At 30.5% G+C, this 16856-nt stretch overlaps 2 protein-coding genes across 2 annotated transcripts; both read left to right on the top strand.

Moving 5' to 3' along the window:
• Positions 1-296: 296 nt before the first annotated feature.
• LOC113846997 (aspartic proteinase-like protein 1) lies at positions 297-6225 on the top strand. Its single transcript, XM_027475810.1, has 10 exons — positions 297-915; positions 1467-1605; positions 2271-2512; positions 2638-2865; positions 2958-3096; positions 3172-3242; positions 3327-3426; positions 4470-4530; positions 4811-4882; positions 5819-6225. Exons 1-10 carry the CDS (start codon positions 614-616, stop codon positions 6058-6060), a joined length of 1596 nt encoding a protein of 531 aa, XP_027331611.1. The 5' UTR covers positions 297-613; the 3' UTR covers positions 6061-6225.
• Positions 6226-12068: 5843 nt separating this feature from the next.
• On the top strand, positions 12069-15932 carry LOC113874349 (agamous-like MADS-box protein AGL104). The gene is made up of 11 exons (XM_027512576.1): positions 12069-12307; positions 13587-13640; positions 13749-13781; positions 13912-13930; positions 14359-14420; positions 14532-14559; positions 14735-14796; positions 14914-15013; positions 15154-15204; positions 15422-15519; positions 15629-15932. The coding sequence occupies exons 1-11, from the start codon at positions 12123-12125 to the stop codon at positions 15930-15932; spliced, it is 996 nt and encodes a 331-aa protein (XP_027368377.1). The 5' UTR covers positions 12069-12122.
• Positions 15933-16856: the final 924 nt, after the last annotated feature.

The following is a 16856-nucleotide window of genomic DNA, read 5'->3' on the forward strand; positions in this document are numbered from 1 at the left end:
AATTCATAATTTTTAATTTGTATAATTTTATTTATTTTAAAAATATTTTAATCTTTTAAATAAATAAATTAAATTTAATAATTATACAGAATTATTAAATTATATAATTTTTATTAAAATAACTTAATTTTTATTTAAAGTTCAAAATATAATATTTATTAGTTTTATAAATTTAATTTTAATCTTAAAAACTGATGCCTTATGCTCCCGAATAATCACAAAACCTCCAGCCATTTGTTTAACATTCTTTTTTTTTTTAAAATCATAATTAATAAACAAAAGAAACTCCACAGAACAGAGTTCATAGGATAGATTAGACCCATGCCTCCCCACTCTATCCCTTCGCCACGTTCACGGGAAAACATTATTGGAAACCACAAAGGTGCACACTGCGCACCCCACCACCTCTCTACACTACCCTCTCTTCTCTCAACGAAAAAACAAAAGAAAAGCTTAAAACTTTGCACCACCCCACCTCCAAATTTCAAGATCAGACCCCATTTTCCTCAAAATTAACCCTTTTTTCACATACTCATTTGGATTTTGCTTGGTGTAACTGTTACTTGTGCAACTAAACCTGAGCTTAAGTTGGGTTCTTTGAGTTTTCCCTTTCATGGCGATTAGTCTTCTTCTTTGGCTGCTGCTGGCCAAGGGTCTTGCGTTGGAGGGTGTAGTTGGTGCCACATTTTCTTCTAGGCTTGTTCACCGCTTCTCTGAGGAGGCCAAGGCTCATTTGGCTTCAAGGACCAACGGTTCTGTGCTTCAAAGTTGGCCTAAGAGGAACAGTTCTGAGTATTTCAGGTTTCTTTTTAGCAGTGACATGACACGGCAGAGGATGAAGCTTGGTTCACAGTATGAGTCTTTGTACTCTTCTGAAGGAAGCCAGACCTTCTACTTTGGAAATGCGTTTGGTTGGTGAGTCTCAGGGATCTAAAGTTTTAGTCTTTTGTTCCATACTTAGGTAATATTTTTTATTATATGAGCTTATGTAGTTGAGCATGTTATGCCAACTTTGAATTAACAAGCTTCGTTTTACTGTTCTTAAAGGAAAATGGCAGTCTGTATAATTAGTGAGAGATGGGAAGAAAAGAGAGAGAAGTCAAAGATGCATGAAATTTGATGTGACATAAAGAGAAATGTAGGGAAAAAATTGAGGAGAAGAAAAGGTGGAAGTGCTGGGTAGATGTATACGAATCGAAACACAACTTGAAAACACATTATTTATTTATTTGTTATTGTTGCTGTTGTTGTTGTGAAGAGAAAACTTTGCTTGAAATTTCCGGGCCTTTACCATGACTGGGAGAAGTTATTAAGGTGCACGCTGTGGGGTAAAATTTGAAATGGTTTGAAGTGGCAACTTTTGTTTTTACTAGTTAAATGCATAGAAATAGGAGATAGAAGGGGATCGAGTAGATGATGATGAAGTTTGATAATGGGGTATGACGTTGTTAATTGTTGAATTTCAGGTTGCATTACACGTGGATTGATGTAGGAACTCCAAATGTTTCATTTCTTGTTGCGTTGGATGCTGGAAGTGATCTGCTTTGGGTTCCCTGTGACTGCATTGAATGTGCTTCCTTGTCACCCGGACATTACAATGTGCTTGTAGGTCTATGATTTGAATTCCATTTGCCTTTATTTCTTTCAGTACTTTTCCATCTCTCAATGATTTTGTGTTATGTCATTACTGCAATGAACTTCATTATTACCACATATAGCTTATAGTTTTGTCTTTTGTTCTTCACATTGAATGGCCTATTTATTTTGTGAATCATTTATCTTGTAATGCAAGTGTATGGGATTCAGCTGTTAAACATCCCTTTTGTAGCAAGCAATATGGACTCATGCAAGGTAGAGAGGTTTGGAGATTAAGAATATGCTAGGGACTAATGCATACATATCTATTCTATTATTAATGAAAAAGTGGTATATTGTGATTTTTATTTGGAAAATCAAGAACGCTTAAAAACTAGGACGTGTATTGATTGTACGATGCTGCTCTCAAAATTCTAATGACACTTGAAACATTGTTCGTATCATAGCATGAGTGTCTGTGCTCATGTCCTGTGTCATTTTATCCATGTTTCTTGGCAATCTGTTAATTACATTCTCCCTAGATTCTAATTTCTTAAGAGTAAATAAAAATACATTTTGAATGTTCTTATTTGGACTTCTTCAACAGTTCTCCTGAGAGCGGTAAGAAATTTAGCAGTTAATTTCAATGATTGATTGGCAGATGCTCCCTTTTATATGGGGCATCTCTGATGCAGGATAGGGATCTTAATCAGTATAGACCATCATTGTCCAGTACCAGCAGACATTTACCTTGCGGTCATCAGTTGTGCAATCTAAGTTCCCTTTGCAAAGGTTCTAAGGATCCATGCCCTTATATTGTTCAGTATGTCTCAGATAATACCTCAACTTCTGGATATCTTATTGAGGACAAACTACATTTGGCTTCCTATGGCAGACATGGAGAACAAAATTCTGTGGAAGCCTCTATCATTTTAGGGTTTGTTGATGATTGCCCAAAATTATCATACTCTTTTGTTCTTTGATGTTTGATATGTTGGCCAGGAACAAGCCATTAGTTTGATTTGCATAAGTGCTCACTGTATTTGATTTTTATGAGTACAGTTGTGGAAGGAAGCAAACTGGTGACTATTTAGAAGGAGTTGCTCCTGATGGTGTTTTAGGGCTAGGACCGGGAAGCCTTTCTGTCCCAAGTTTGTTAGCAAAGGCTGGAATTATTCGGAATTCCTTTTCAATTTGTTTGAATGAGAATGAATCTGGGAGAATTCTCTTTGGCGATCAAGGGCATGTTACCCAACATTCTACACCATTCTTGGTTGCGGATGGGGATTTGTATGTGTTGCATTTAATGCTCTTGACCTGCTACTTATTTTTAGATCAATTTCTATGCATGTTCCTACCCTCATTGGTTTGTGTTGCTGCAGTATTGGCTATTTTGTTGGAGTAGAAAGCTTGTGTGTTGGGAGTTTATGTTTCAAGGAAGCCAGGTTGCAAGCACTTATTGACAGTGGAACCTCTTTCACATATCTTCCAGATAAAGTTTATGAAAAAGTTGTAGCAGAGGTAATTACTTTTATCATAATATAGTGGTGTATGATTATGCATAAACTTGGCTAAAATTATCTTCACTGAATACAGTTTGACAAACAAGTAAATGCAACCAGGATTAGTCTCCAACAATTCCCATGGGAGTACTGCTATAATGCCAGGTTAGTTACTGGACATTTGGCATTTAGGTTTTATAAGGCTGCATCTAACTTTTCATTTTAAGTTGGTTGTTTTTCATGTGACAGTTCACAGGAGTTAATTAACACTCCCCCTTTGAAGCTCACTTTCTCTAGGAATCAAACATTTTCAATTCAAAATCCAATATTGACTTATTCTGAAAGTCAGGTAGCCTAAATTTCCAATTTTCTCCCTCTTCTTTTTGATATAAATGTAAGTGTATTTGATTAAACTTTTGAGTTAATTTTTAGATATTGATCATAAATGAGGTAAAAAATAACCGTCCATTTGTATATAGAAAGTGTTGATTTTTGTTATGTGGTGAGAGGTACTTTGGCTTCTAGAGACTGCTATTGACAGAAAATGAATCTTTATGTTGAGGCTGAGTTTGATTGTAGCTTAAAAATTACAGGAGAAAAAGAATATGGTGAAATTTTTTTGGAATGAAGCTTCTATCTTTCACTGAATTCACAAGAAAAATCAACAACAACAAAAAAAAATCATCTTTCAAGTATTCCAAAGCTGCTGCTTGAAATTTCCAGATGATAGAAAATCTGTGCAATTGAATTCCAAAGCAAATAATTGTGGTGGAGAATCTTTAGGGAGAGTGTTTGAGAGACAGAGATGGATGAGTTTGAAGTTGAGCTTTTGAAGGTTCTGATATTATGTAAACATCACTCATTTATGAGGCAAAATTGTTTCTTTGATTTAACAATTATAAGTGTGTTTGAAAATTAATTAAAATAATGTTAAACTTCATCTCAATGTTAAATTTATAATTACAGTGTTGAAATGAATCCACGTTTGAGTGAATTTGATGCCAATCCAAACGCACACTTTGTCTTCCTGATATTAATAAATAGGTGGTGAAGTACACTACAAGATAAACAAATATATGTTTCTTTTGATGTTGGTTGTTTTCAACAGTTCTTATGGGATATAAATGTTTTCGGTCTGACCTAAGACAAGCTTCTCCTTTCTTTATAGTTTCTTCTGACTCTTGGAAGAGAAAAGTGTTGTCACGGAGTTTAACAAATGAATATGATGTCATATGAATAATTGTCAAGTGTCCACTCTCAAATTTCTCCTCGTATCAGCTGGGATTTTGTTACAATTTTAAATTTATAACTTTTTCTTGCAGAATCTTTTCTTGTCTTCCCAAAAATTATTTCCAACTCATAATTTTGATGAAATGCAAACTTCTGGTGCAGGAATACACCATCTTTTGTTTGACTGTAATCCAGTCTGAAGATGACTATTGTACCATTGGACGTGAGTATATCACTGCCTGCGATACCTGAAACCAAATCACATTTCTTTTATCTTGTCGTGGCTTCTATTTTCTTTCCTTTTCCCTTGTTGCATTTTTTTAATGTTTTCTATTTCTTTCTTTTTTTCTCCTTTTTCTCTTCAAGAAACATGCATCTAGTAGCTCAAGTTCATGAGCAATGCATATAACTGCGCACACAAGTCAATGCATGTATGCACATGCTCACACACCCTTCTGCTGGCTGACAATGACTGTGGCCTTTTATTGACATTTTTGTTTCAGAAAATTTCCTTATAGGATATCGCACAGTCTTTGATTGGGAGAATCTACGGTTTGGCTGGTCTAGATCAAATTGTGAGTATATTTCTTTCACTTAAAAAATTTAACCTGTAATTCTCCCCAAATCTTTTTAAAAAGATCTCCTGCTTCTACATAGTTTGGATCCTTTTACTGGTAATTTGTTTTGCCATATGGAAGAATAGCGATAGTGATGCTTCAAAAAAAGGAGTGCAAGAAAATGATAGATGCAATTATTTTATAAAATTCTGTTTTGGGTATGTACTCTACAAGTAATTGATAGACATGATGAACTCTACATGCGCTTCAATATGGATGGACACATAAGTATTATTTAAAAAATTATTTAACTTCTAGAAAAGTTGCCTTAAAATATAACGTAAAATATTAAAAAGTAATGTCTCAAGTGTTTTATAGGCATTAGCCATGTCAGTGTGTCCGTGTCATGTCGAAGTTTGTGCTTTATAGCTTGTAAAGAGACTTAGAGCTGTAGGTATATCCCTCATAGTAGTTACCTGGATTTTTTGTAGCAAAACCCTTGTTAATAACTGCATGGCCTACGTGAAGGCTAGCTACTTATAAGTTTTGTTGGACCATCTTATAAGTCTGTTGGGTTAAATCAGAATAACAGTAAACAATTCACCTCGGGTGCATTATTTGGAAACTGTTTTTTGGTTTCAAAATCAATTCTGCAGAGTAAATGTGATTCTAGGATAAATGAAAAGTTTTAGGCTTTTAGCTTTTCCATTGAAAATAATTGATTTTGAGCATGGAACCTGTAAATTATATCTACACTCAAACAGTAATTCTACTTGATCATGCTCAACAACAAATCAAATTTTTTAACCTCAATTTTTTCAATAAATAATTTCTTTAGGAATCAATTCTATTGAAATCTGAAAACGCTATTATATATTTCATGCTATCTACGGCTCTTTCATTTGCTCCTAGTCTATGAACTTGTAGTGGATGCTAATCTCTCAGAAGATGCAGGTCAAGATAGCACAGGAGATAGAGCAAATTTCTCATCATCTGGTGGTGGATCAACAAATCCTTTACCAGCCAATCAGCAGCAGAGTTTCCCTAACAGTCGTAGCGTGCCACCCGCCGTCGCCGGACATGCATCCTCCAAATCCTCTGCAGCCACACCTGGACATTCCTCTAGGCATTCCTTGATTTCATTGTTAATGATATGTGTCACTGTTGGCTTTGGTTATCTTGTTTTGTGTATCTGATTCACTTGTAAATTTCTCTCCTTTCCTGACTCGACCGTTGTGCGGTTTTTGCTTTTTCAATTTTGTAGGCTGTTGTATCTATTCGGCTTAGTGAGATACTTATATTTATTTTGGTATATTCTTTCGGTTTGTAGGCCTTTTTAATCTATTTATCATTTTATTTTGCTAGTACAACCCCCTCCTCTCCGCCTATTGATATTATTTTTGGCCTAATTATTGTCTCGGATCCAGTTCGAGTAAAAATAATTTATATTTTTCAAATTTTAGAAAAGATAAATAAAAGAATGTATAAAAAACAAAAGAAAATGTAAGTTAATTTTATTTATGAAAAGAGTTTATTTATTAAAATACTTAATTTTAAATTTTTATAAGTATATATTAAGAAATAGTTAAATTATTTATTTCATTGTTATGATTGTTTCATGTTTACAAATTAGTTTTTGTATTTAAAACGTCAATATTTTAGACTTTGTACAAGCATTTTTTGTTACATTTTGGTCATTTATATTGATAGTGTTTTACCGGCAAAATCTAAAAAATAATGTTATACTCTACAGAAATATTTTTGTTATGTTTTGGTGTTTATACAAATTAGGGTGCTTGTTTATTTGAGACTAAGTTGCTTTTGTGAGATTTATTTAACTTTTCTTTCAAGTTAAGTGAGTGTAAGTTGTCTTATTTTTACTTATTTTTATACTTAAAGTTCGTTTAGTAGTCAAGATAAGATTAGGATGAACATGAGGAATAGATAAGAGTAAAATAAGATCAGAATATAATAAGTTTTAATTATATTTAATATTTGATGCAGATTTGATAGAAAAAGAAATATAACGAATATATAAAAAATGAAAAAATTACTCTTTTGTATATATTTATTAAATTAAATTTTAATTTTTTTATTTTGTATAAATAATTTTATATATTTTTTAATTTTCAAAATATATAAAAATAATTTTTTTTAAAAATGTATAAAAATAGAGAAGAGAGAGAGGAAAGAGAGATAATAGAATAAATTAAGTGTATGTAATAATTTGCTATTTAGTGATTTTGTATGTAATAATCTAGTCATTTTTTGTGGCTTGCCTAAATACAATTGTGGTGTTGAAACGTCACATATTGTTGATCACATGGTAATAAAAGATAGAAGGCCTAAAGGATGTTTGTTCGCTGCCGTATATTCGTCACTCTTGTTTCTTAACCATAACTTCTAATTCCGTTTTCATTTGTAATAATAACTAAGTTTTACTGGAATAATATTTAAAATTATTTTAATTTCATATTATCAATTATGTATAGAATTAATTTTCATTATAATAACTTAAACCAACTGTGATTATTTTCTAAGATAGAAAATTATAATTTATTTTAATTTTTTTCTCGTATATTATTTTAATATCATAACATTTTCATTGTTCATTCAGGTATCAATAACATAGACCAAAATAAATATGTATTTATAAAATAAATAAATAAAATTAGAAAAAATAAAAAATAATTTTTTTTGCACAAACAACAGGTGAAAAATAAAGAAATGTTAATTTAGAGTTAAAAATATAAATATTAAAAAAGATTAGAAAGAGAAAAAGATGTTAGTCTTAAAAGGTCAAGAAAAATTATATTTTATATATTTTTAGAGTAAAAGTTTTAAATGTTTTCATAATCTTTTAAATATAAAAATATATAAATACACAGTTTGTTTCTCTTTCCCTCAGTCTCTTAGCCTCCATTTCTTGCCCTCTCTTTACCTGCATATTACACATGTCTCGCCTTTCCCTCAAACCCTTCTCTTCCCAACAGTGGCGGCACAAATCTTGTTCGCGGTGTGTCGCGGTGGTTGCAGTGATTTGGGCATTGACGTTGGACTGGTAATGGTTTGCAGTGGTTGTGACGCAGTTCTGTGAAGATGATTACTAGGCTTGAGCAACGTTGAACAAAAGTCGCATTTGCGGTCCTCATTGACGAAGGACGAGTTTGAGAAATCCATGGTTTGAATTTAAGATTCGTTTTGATGAATAAACAAGTGAAAAACAAAATAAAAACTGAAAGAGAGAAAGTTAATGAGCTGATTCGGAAATTGCACAGGGTATATTAGTAGGCTCGAGATATTTCTAGTTTGTAGATTTATACATGTTTCTAAATTTTTCAACTTCTTCGTTTTGATACATCATTTTCTTGGAAGCTGATGAGATGACCAAGTTGATATCAGTGAGTTTATTTCCTTTGCACACATTTGATATGGGTATTCATTGCTCATTGATTAGTGCTATTGAATTTGCTTGTACATTTGATATGATTTGAAAATAGATTTTACAGCACCTTTGAATGGGTTTAATTTTAATTAATTTGATGCATCTAGTGTCTAGTTTATACTAAAAAATAATTTTGAGTTGATAGGTTAAATGATTCAATATGCTAGTATAGAATTATGTGGAAATCCACTGCTAGCACAGTAGAATAATTTTATATATAAGTTGTGGAAGTCCTTGTGGGGATATTTTGCATGCTAAAATTGATAGTGGTTAAACACTTTGCTAGGATTTCTAGGATATGTGTGCGCACGCTCCTTAAAGTAATTATCTCTTTCCTAGATCAATCTCTGGTGGTTCTTGAGTTATTTTGTTTCTTTGATTTCTTGTGACAAATTGTGCGTTTATTGATTCTATATTGTATCAATTGGTTTTTCTTCGGATTGGTGCGCTAGGGGATTATAGTTTACATTGAATTACATTCTGCAGCAGGCCTAAGGCTAATGCAAATATGGTAAAACACATTCTCTTTTATTTTCTCTCCTTATTGTACCCATGACAACAGCAGCACAAAATGTAGAAGTTGTTTTGCAACTTGCAGTTGTTGACTATAAAATAATATTTTGATTAGCTTTATTTTGATACTTTAGCTATTATTGCTTTTTTTCCTTTTTGCCAAAATCATGTACAATAAATCCTTCTTACTTGAACATTTAACAATTAAAGTACGTTCTTGGATTCATCCTAATTGCTAACTAAATAAGGACCGACACAATTGTGCATCTCATTATCAGAGGACTTATCTTTATATGTAGCGCGTAGGTAGTGAAGTAAACATACACAACAGTACTAAGTTTCTGTTTTTTGTTGTAGGATTTGATATATTTTTTTATTTGATATTTTAGGGATAAAACTTTTGATACAAAGAAACACACAATGGTGATAATGTGAGAATGGTCTATGATAGCAGTTTTGGATTTATTACTTTTGTGTAATAATTGCTGATTGATATTGACTCTGCAGTGAGACATGTTCTCCTTGGACGAGTTAGTTTGTTTTTATTCTTGTTAATGATTGAATTTCCTTCTCTGGTTGTGATGTATTTTGTTTTAACATGGAGTGTGACCTTAATTGTTTTGTTTTTTCTTCTCACTGTCTCGTGGGGTGATCTTGGTATTGAAGATGATGCTTGATTAGGATCTTGAAGGAAAACAGGATCCTAGAACTCCTGTCCCTGATCTTATTACTATCCATGCTCCACGGGAAGAGGAAGAAAACATCCTTTGGCAAATGATATTGATGTCCTTGTTGCTTGAATATGTTTTAAGTGCCAAACAGTAATTCATATTTAACAGTAGATGAGTACCTAGGTTTTATTTTTTCCATTTCATATTTCACAGTAGATGAGTACCTAGTTTTAATTGTTTCAATCTTTGTTGTCAAAGACACATTCAAGATTTTGAAGAAGTTGTTATACTTAGTTACAAGTATTGTAAGTCTTCTTTATGCCTCTATTTTATACAGTTAGATTTTTGTTACGTGGTCATAATATATATTATTTATTTTTGTTGAACTAGTGCTGTGTTTGTTGAACAATTTGAAGTTTAGGCAAATTAAAAATGCACAGCTAGTCTTAGTTGTTGAAAAACTGTTATTAATGTCTTTCATAAAAAATAGATTATATTTTTTTTACTGAGAAGTAGACTTAGCAACCATAATATCTATCACATTTAGCGAATAAATTCGCTACCACTCATTTAGTCACATTTAGTAACTGAATTTGTAACCATTAACGGATTGTAGCAATATAATGATAAAGTGTACACAAATAAAAAATTATGAGCTGAATAAAATTTAATATTGTATTTTTTTTTAATCAAGAACAGGTGTATTTAACCACTGTTCAACTTAGGATAAAATTCATTAGAAAAAAATGATTTTGGTATTATGTGTTCCAATATTCACATAAGAATCTGTTTATAATATGTTCTTATTTAAAAAGAAATACAGGATCTAATGCCTTAATGATATTAAATGTTAAAATTTTCACATTTTTATATTTATTAACACACTTTAAAAAAATTGATAAAAATAATACCATAAAAGTTTGTGCATATAATTTAATTTCAAATATGTTAATTTATAACTAATTACTCCTCTCAATGTGAAGATTAACATATTTTAGATCAATAAATATGAACACATTTTTTTTGGTAGGAATTAAGCTTACAAAACGACTAATTAATTATCCATTTAACACATTTAAGAGCTCAATATAAGGACGCTCTTGTAAAGGAGGGGACTCGGGGGAGTACTCCCATCTCTTTGCTCAACCTTCTTCTCAGACACTGTTCTCTTCTTCTCAGTAAGTCCTCGGTGGGCTTTCAAATTTATATTACGATATGGTGGCATGAATAAAGTCTCATGAGTTATTTTCTTTAGAAAAATGAAAATAAGAGAGCCAAATTGTTAATTTTAAAAGGGGAATTTAAGAGTGAAAGAAAGAAGTGGGTAGAAGCTAGTTAATAATTGTGTAATTGTTAATTTTTGTTTTCAATACCACATATTATTTAAAGTTACTAAAATATATACACACGCAAATGTATATATAATTAGGGCTGTTTAATAGTATTTTAGGAATGAGAATTCTATACGACAAAGAGTATGATTCTCATCTCCAAACCTGCCTCGAGGGGACTTTTAGGCCACCCCATCTCTTTTATCCCAAACTAAATATTTTTGCATAACTTTCAGAAGTTAAATCAACACAAATTGTTAGAATATTGTTTTTTAAAAAATATTTTTAGATATAATATTTATTCTTCAATGTTCTCTACAATGATTTTCTGGTTGCAATTTGGTAAAAATTAATTTATATATGACTATTAAATGATAAAAAAAATTAATGATGCAATAATAATTAATGAATGTAGTACACACTAGATGCTTATTTGACTGATCCAGCAAAATATTTTATGATCCAACACGAGTGATAGTTATAATCTCTAGTTCTTTTACTAAGAAATAACTATCATTTTTTAATCATAATTTTTAAAATAAAAATATATCTTTATATACATTAAATTTTTTTATACTTTGAATGTTTATAAAATTATAGTTTAGATGAATTAATTGCTAATGTTGGTCATAGTAAATTAGTTATTTGTTTCTGGTAAAAAAAATTGATGATAATATTTGAAATAGAGAGATGGTGAAATTAATCTATACTATTCCGAACACTTTAAAATGGCATTACTTTTATTATTTGAAATTTGAATAATAAAACTTCATATGGTATGTGATATTATATATAATTTTAAAAAAAATTTACTTACTCTTATCTTTTCTATATAAACATTTCAAAATACACTCCAAAAATTGCACATAAAACATTTTTAATAAAGCAAATTCAAAGACGATAGAGTAATGATATTTCTACTCCAATGAACCAAAGTCGAAAATGGAGCGAACTAATGGCTTGCTTTGTTTCATTGCACTTTTTAATGTGTCAACAATGAAATGAGCCAGAGGAGCTGTGACCCTTTCCTTATAATCTCATCAATCTCTCCGCCTCCCTTCCTTTTCTCCTCTCTCCCATTTACAACCATTCCCTTCTCTCTCTCTCCTATCCAACTGTTCCTTCTTTTAAGGTTCTTCATGAATGTTTTCATATATTAAAATTTTCCAGTTTTTCTCACTTTTTGAAAAAAAGAGAGGGCAATTTAGATTTCTTCCTCCAGATTCTTCTTTTCCAATTTTTGCATGAGTGCATTCATACATACTTGAGAGTTTATAGATAATAAATCATCAATTGAGATGGGTCGTGTTAAACTTGAGATAAAGAAAATAGAGAACGTTACGAATCGACAAGTTACATTCTCAAAACGAAGAAATGGTCTCATCAAGAAAGCGTACGAGTTATCCGTCCTTTGTGATATTGAAATTGCCCTTATAATGTTTTCTCCGTCAGAACGTCTCAACCACTTTTCGAGTAGAAGGAGGTACGCACCTTCTTATTCAGATGTTAAAATCTGTTTCTTTGATTTTGAAAATGGATATTTAAATCAATTTCTTTTGCCTACATTTATTTGTTCATCATAATGTTATGTATGATGTGTCATTGGCATTGGCATTGGCATTTCCTGCCTCTTTAAACACCCAAAAACTCTAAATGTCTTGAATATATATGACAAGAGACTAATGCATCTGAAAGGTTGGTATTTGCTTATAATTCTTACATTTGAAAGATTTAGAAATGCAACTAATGACTTGCTGCATTGTTTTCTTTTTAATTTGAAGAGAAAATTCAATATAGAGTTTGTAATTTCCTTTGGAAAGTAAAAGCTTCTCCCAAAATTCTATATCACCAGTTACTAGGGGATTAGGATCGCGATTGTTCTTAATTCGACTCAATGATCCACATGTAGACACAAATATTTGTCAATATTTCGTAATTTTTTTCTTTTGGGGAAGCTAGTTGTTGATGTTTTACTTTTTTAAGTTAGTGGAATGGGCATATTTGTGCCCTGTAACCAAAATATGTTGTTGAATATTTTCCTTTAAATCATTGTTGGGCTTCACAATTCATAGCAAAGATAGAACAAATAATTTTGTCCCAAGAACATAAAGAATGTCAAGCAATTAATGATGAAACACTAACTATTCCTTTTAAAGAAGTAACTCCATCAACAGAATTTAAGAACTAGCTTACCAAATAGGTTTTTTTCTTTTAACTCACAGCCTTAAAGAAAAATGTTTGTGTTGCCAAATGAAATAATGTCAGGTATTAACCTAAATGCAGGTTGACTCTTTCTTATTTTCGTATAAGATTATAAACTTTTTAAGTGTACATCTTTAAACCCATGGAAACTTGTCCTTACTACCACTTTTATTTTGGCTTAATTTCACTGTTGTTCCTCTTAGTTCAGGTTATATGTAAATTTGCTCCCTTAAGTTTTTCTTAAGTTAATTAAGTCCCTTTACTTTTAAAATTAAGCAAACTTGACCCATTTGTCAATTTATTTTACCAAAAACTCTCAAATTCTTATTTTTAACTTTTTTTTTTGTTTACAAATTGAATCAATTAAATAGTTTTAAACCTTCATTTTAAGGTCTTTTATTTTTTATGGGTTGTTACGTTTCCCACCTTTGAACATATCAAAGAATGATACATTCTTTCTTTTCTACTTTTTTTTCCTTCTAAATGTTGAGTTTTACTTCTAATGATCTGATCCATTGTATAATGAGACATGACCATTTTGTTATTATTGTGATAATCAGGATTGAGGATGTTTTTATTCGTTACATTAATCTTCCTGATCAAGAAAGAGATAAGTAAGTTCTAAATATGCAATTTGATTTATCATGAGATATGGTGATTCTACGTTTCTAATCACATTTGACTTTTTAATTTAATTATTTATAGTAATTTGTTTCTTGCAGCGCTGTAAGTTTTCCTGAGCTACCTTATCGCAGGTATATCATCAAGAATTCTCTATTCTTTACCTTCTTTTACTCTTTCTTCAATTTCTGTATTTCCTTTATAATTCTTAATTTGTTTTTTGTACTTATTGTTTCTTATTTATTTATTTATTTACTTTTGCAGGGGTATTCAAAATAAAGAGGTAATTTAACTTACTATAATTATATAAAAATTAAATCCTTTAAAATTTTGAGAACTAATTTAACAACAATATTCTAAGAATGTGTTATATATTTGGCTAAACAAATTGATTAAATACTTATTTACTAAAAACTTATCATACAAAAGTTAAAAGCTTATTTTGATAAAATTTTTAATTAAAATAAGTTAAGTAGAATTTATGAGAAAATTATGGGATAATACTTTTAAAAATTAAATTTAACACTTGTAATCTCTTATAACATGATCAAATAAGATTTATAAAAGTTCCTTTAAATATTTGCCAATTTAATTTTTAGCCAAGCTAACTTTGGATTGTTTTGGTAATATAAAAGGCAATTCAAATTAATAAATATAGTTGTTTATTTAATATAAAACTAATTACTTTGTAAATGTTTTTATAACTTGCAGTATTTGCTAAGGACCCTTCAACAATTGAGGAGTGAAAATGACATAGCCCTTCGACTTGCCAAGTTCGTAAATATTAATTTTTGAAAATCATTTAGATTATTAGCTAAATATTTTTGGATGATCTAATAGTACTGATTTTTTTTATTGCTATTTCATTTGTTTCCTTAAACAAGTTCGGGAGACATTAACTTTGATATCGAGGTAAGCAAATTATGCTATATTCTACGTTAAACATTAGTTTTAAAGACATGATGTTCACTCAGATTGATTTATGCAACCGTACTTCTTGTGAGATTAGAATTTTATTTTATTTTTATCTTTACCATTGTTGTTCGTATTGCCTTTCATATATTCTTAAAAACCTCTTCTTGATTAGGAACTCCAACAAGAGGTTAATAGATTACAACAACAACTTCAAATGGCCGAGGATCAAATAAGGTTTCTTGATAACAAAATTAGTGAATGTTTGATTTTCTATTCTTTTCTTTAAATATTACTGTACCACAGTTTTTTTTTTCCCCAATAATGGTTTTAATGTTGTGAGGATAAACACAGAATTTATGAACCCGACCCATTAAAGATGACATCTATGGCAGAGCTTGAAACTAGTGAAAAGCACCTTGTAGATACCTTGACACGAGTTATACAAAGAAAGGTTTGATTACAATCGTAATAATCCACTTCTCTCTTTATGTTGTAGTACTTCATTTATTTAGTATAAATCTACCCTATATTTTTCTTGCCTTATGTGTAATTTCTTATTTGAAAAATGTGCATTTTTATTTATGGTTGTAGGAATATTTGTTGAGCAACCATTTATCTTCATATGATCCCTCTGGAATGCAGGTAATAAAATGCATTTATTAAGAATTATGAGAACAATACATTTTAACAATACAATAAATTATAAATTTGGATTATATAACTACTGAAAAATGAGACCATTCAAATAAGATTTCATGTTCTATATCTATTATTTACACTATTTAAAATTAATTTAGTGTTGTCATCTAAGTAACTACACATGTATGTTAAATTAATAACAATTATATAATCGTGCTAGGGTATACCGACCTCTTTTGAGAATGTAAGTTGGTTGCAAGATGGGAGTCAAAACCATCCCCAAATTTTTGATGCATCTGCTCCTTTAGATCCTCTCAGGTTTCAATTTTTTTTTTTTAATTTTTGATTAATAATGATTTCCTTTGATAAAATTGTAAACATTTTTCTTATGCACAAATATTTCATCTTTGTTAAATGGTTCATTTAGGGACTTGTCTTCCACCGTGTATGGTTCATTTTCACAAGGAACAAGTTCAAATGTTGATCCACGAGGCATGGGAGAGTGTCATGTGACAAATCCAAGTGATGCGAACCTTCAAGCATGGCCTCAAGGATACACATTGTATCCTTCTATTCAGCATGACATGGTGGGACCTGACATGCCAGATATGATGCCACATGGACAAGTGAACATCCCAATCACAGCCTCTCATGTTGAACCACCTAAGAATGAACCTGCAGAATATGACCAGTGTAAACAACCTCATCATCATCAACTTAATGCTCAATAACAAATACTAATAATGGCTCAAGCTATCATAATTAAGAGGCCACGTCCTATTCATAATTGTTTTCTTAGATATATACATGAAGTTAGCCAGCTACGAAAATGCCATATTAACTTGGTATGTGTAAGATTACATATCTAATGATCATGTGCATAGAAACTGTACGTTTATGGTCCTTGTATTACCAAAGGGAAAAAAAAATATAGAATAGATGAAAAGAAAAAACAAACAGTTGTTTATTTTATTTGCTTTGTAGGAACGTACCAATTTTGTGATGATATAAATGGGCAGAAACCCAATCATTCGAAAGACATTTGTAGTGTATCGTTCAAAACAAAAATTAGCTATAATTTAATCAATCATGTTTCAGAGCTAATTTGTGACTGGAGTTGCCCTTATGGTTCTTGTTTTAAGTTTCTTTATGTTTGAATGATTTTACATATGTTTGTTTAAGACTTTATGATTTCATCAAAATGATAATAATATTTAACATTTAAAAGTGGATAAAATACGAAAGCTAGATTTCCAAGTGCAAGAAGGGAGTAATAAATACTTCAAAATTCTCAAATATTTCTGTGTGAAAAAGTATTACTACTGTAGTTTAGGGTTGTTAAAATAGGCTTGATCAGATGAGCCAGTTTATTTAATCAACTAACTTTAGTAGGACGAATTGAGTGATTTAGATTCAATGACCATTTAGCCCGCAAAAAAGTAAGCCAATGACGAACCAAAACAAGCTAACCCGTCAGATTTATTTTTTATTTTAAAATTTAAAAATAATTATTTATTAAATCAATATTAACTTTTTATAATATTACTCAATATTAATTTTATTAAGATATCAAGCAATATAGAATAATTTAATCACTTTAAAAAAATTTAATTCTATATTTTTTATTTTTTATTTTTATCAACAACTAAACTTTT

This window comes from Abrus precatorius, unplaced genomic scaffold (assembly GCF_003935025.1).
Source record: "Abrus precatorius isolate BTA unplaced genomic scaffold, Abrus_2018 Scaffold8, whole genome shotgun sequence".
Lineage (NCBI taxonomy): Eukaryota > Viridiplantae > Streptophyta > Magnoliopsida > Fabales > Fabaceae > Abrus > Abrus precatorius.

Excerpts from the sequence above, each read along its gene's own strand:
- LOC113846997 (XM_027475810.1), top strand. The coding sequence starts at position 614 with ATGGCGATTAGTCTTCTTCTTTGGCTGCTGCTGGCCAAGGGTCTTGCG. Across the intron at positions 916-1,466 it reads TTTGGAAATGCGTTTGGTTG|GTTGCATTACACGTGGATTG; the intron begins GTGAGTCTCAGG and ends GTTGAATTTCAG. Across the intron at positions 4,531-4,810 it reads TGACTATTGTACCATTGGAC|AAAATTTCCTTATAGGATAT; the intron begins GTGAGTATATCA and ends TTTTTGTTTCAG.
- LOC113874349 (XM_027512576.1), top strand. The coding sequence starts at position 12,123 with ATGGGTCGTGTTAAACTTGAGATAAAGAAAATAGAGAACGTTACGAAT. Across the intron at positions 14,797-14,913 it reads ATGGCCGAGGATCAAATAAG|AATTTATGAACCCGACCCAT; the intron begins GTTTCTTGATAA and ends GGATAAACACAG. Across the intron at positions 15,520-15,628 it reads GCTCCTTTAGATCCTCTCAG|GGACTTGTCTTCCACCGTGT; the intron begins GTTTCAATTTTT and ends TGGTTCATTTAG.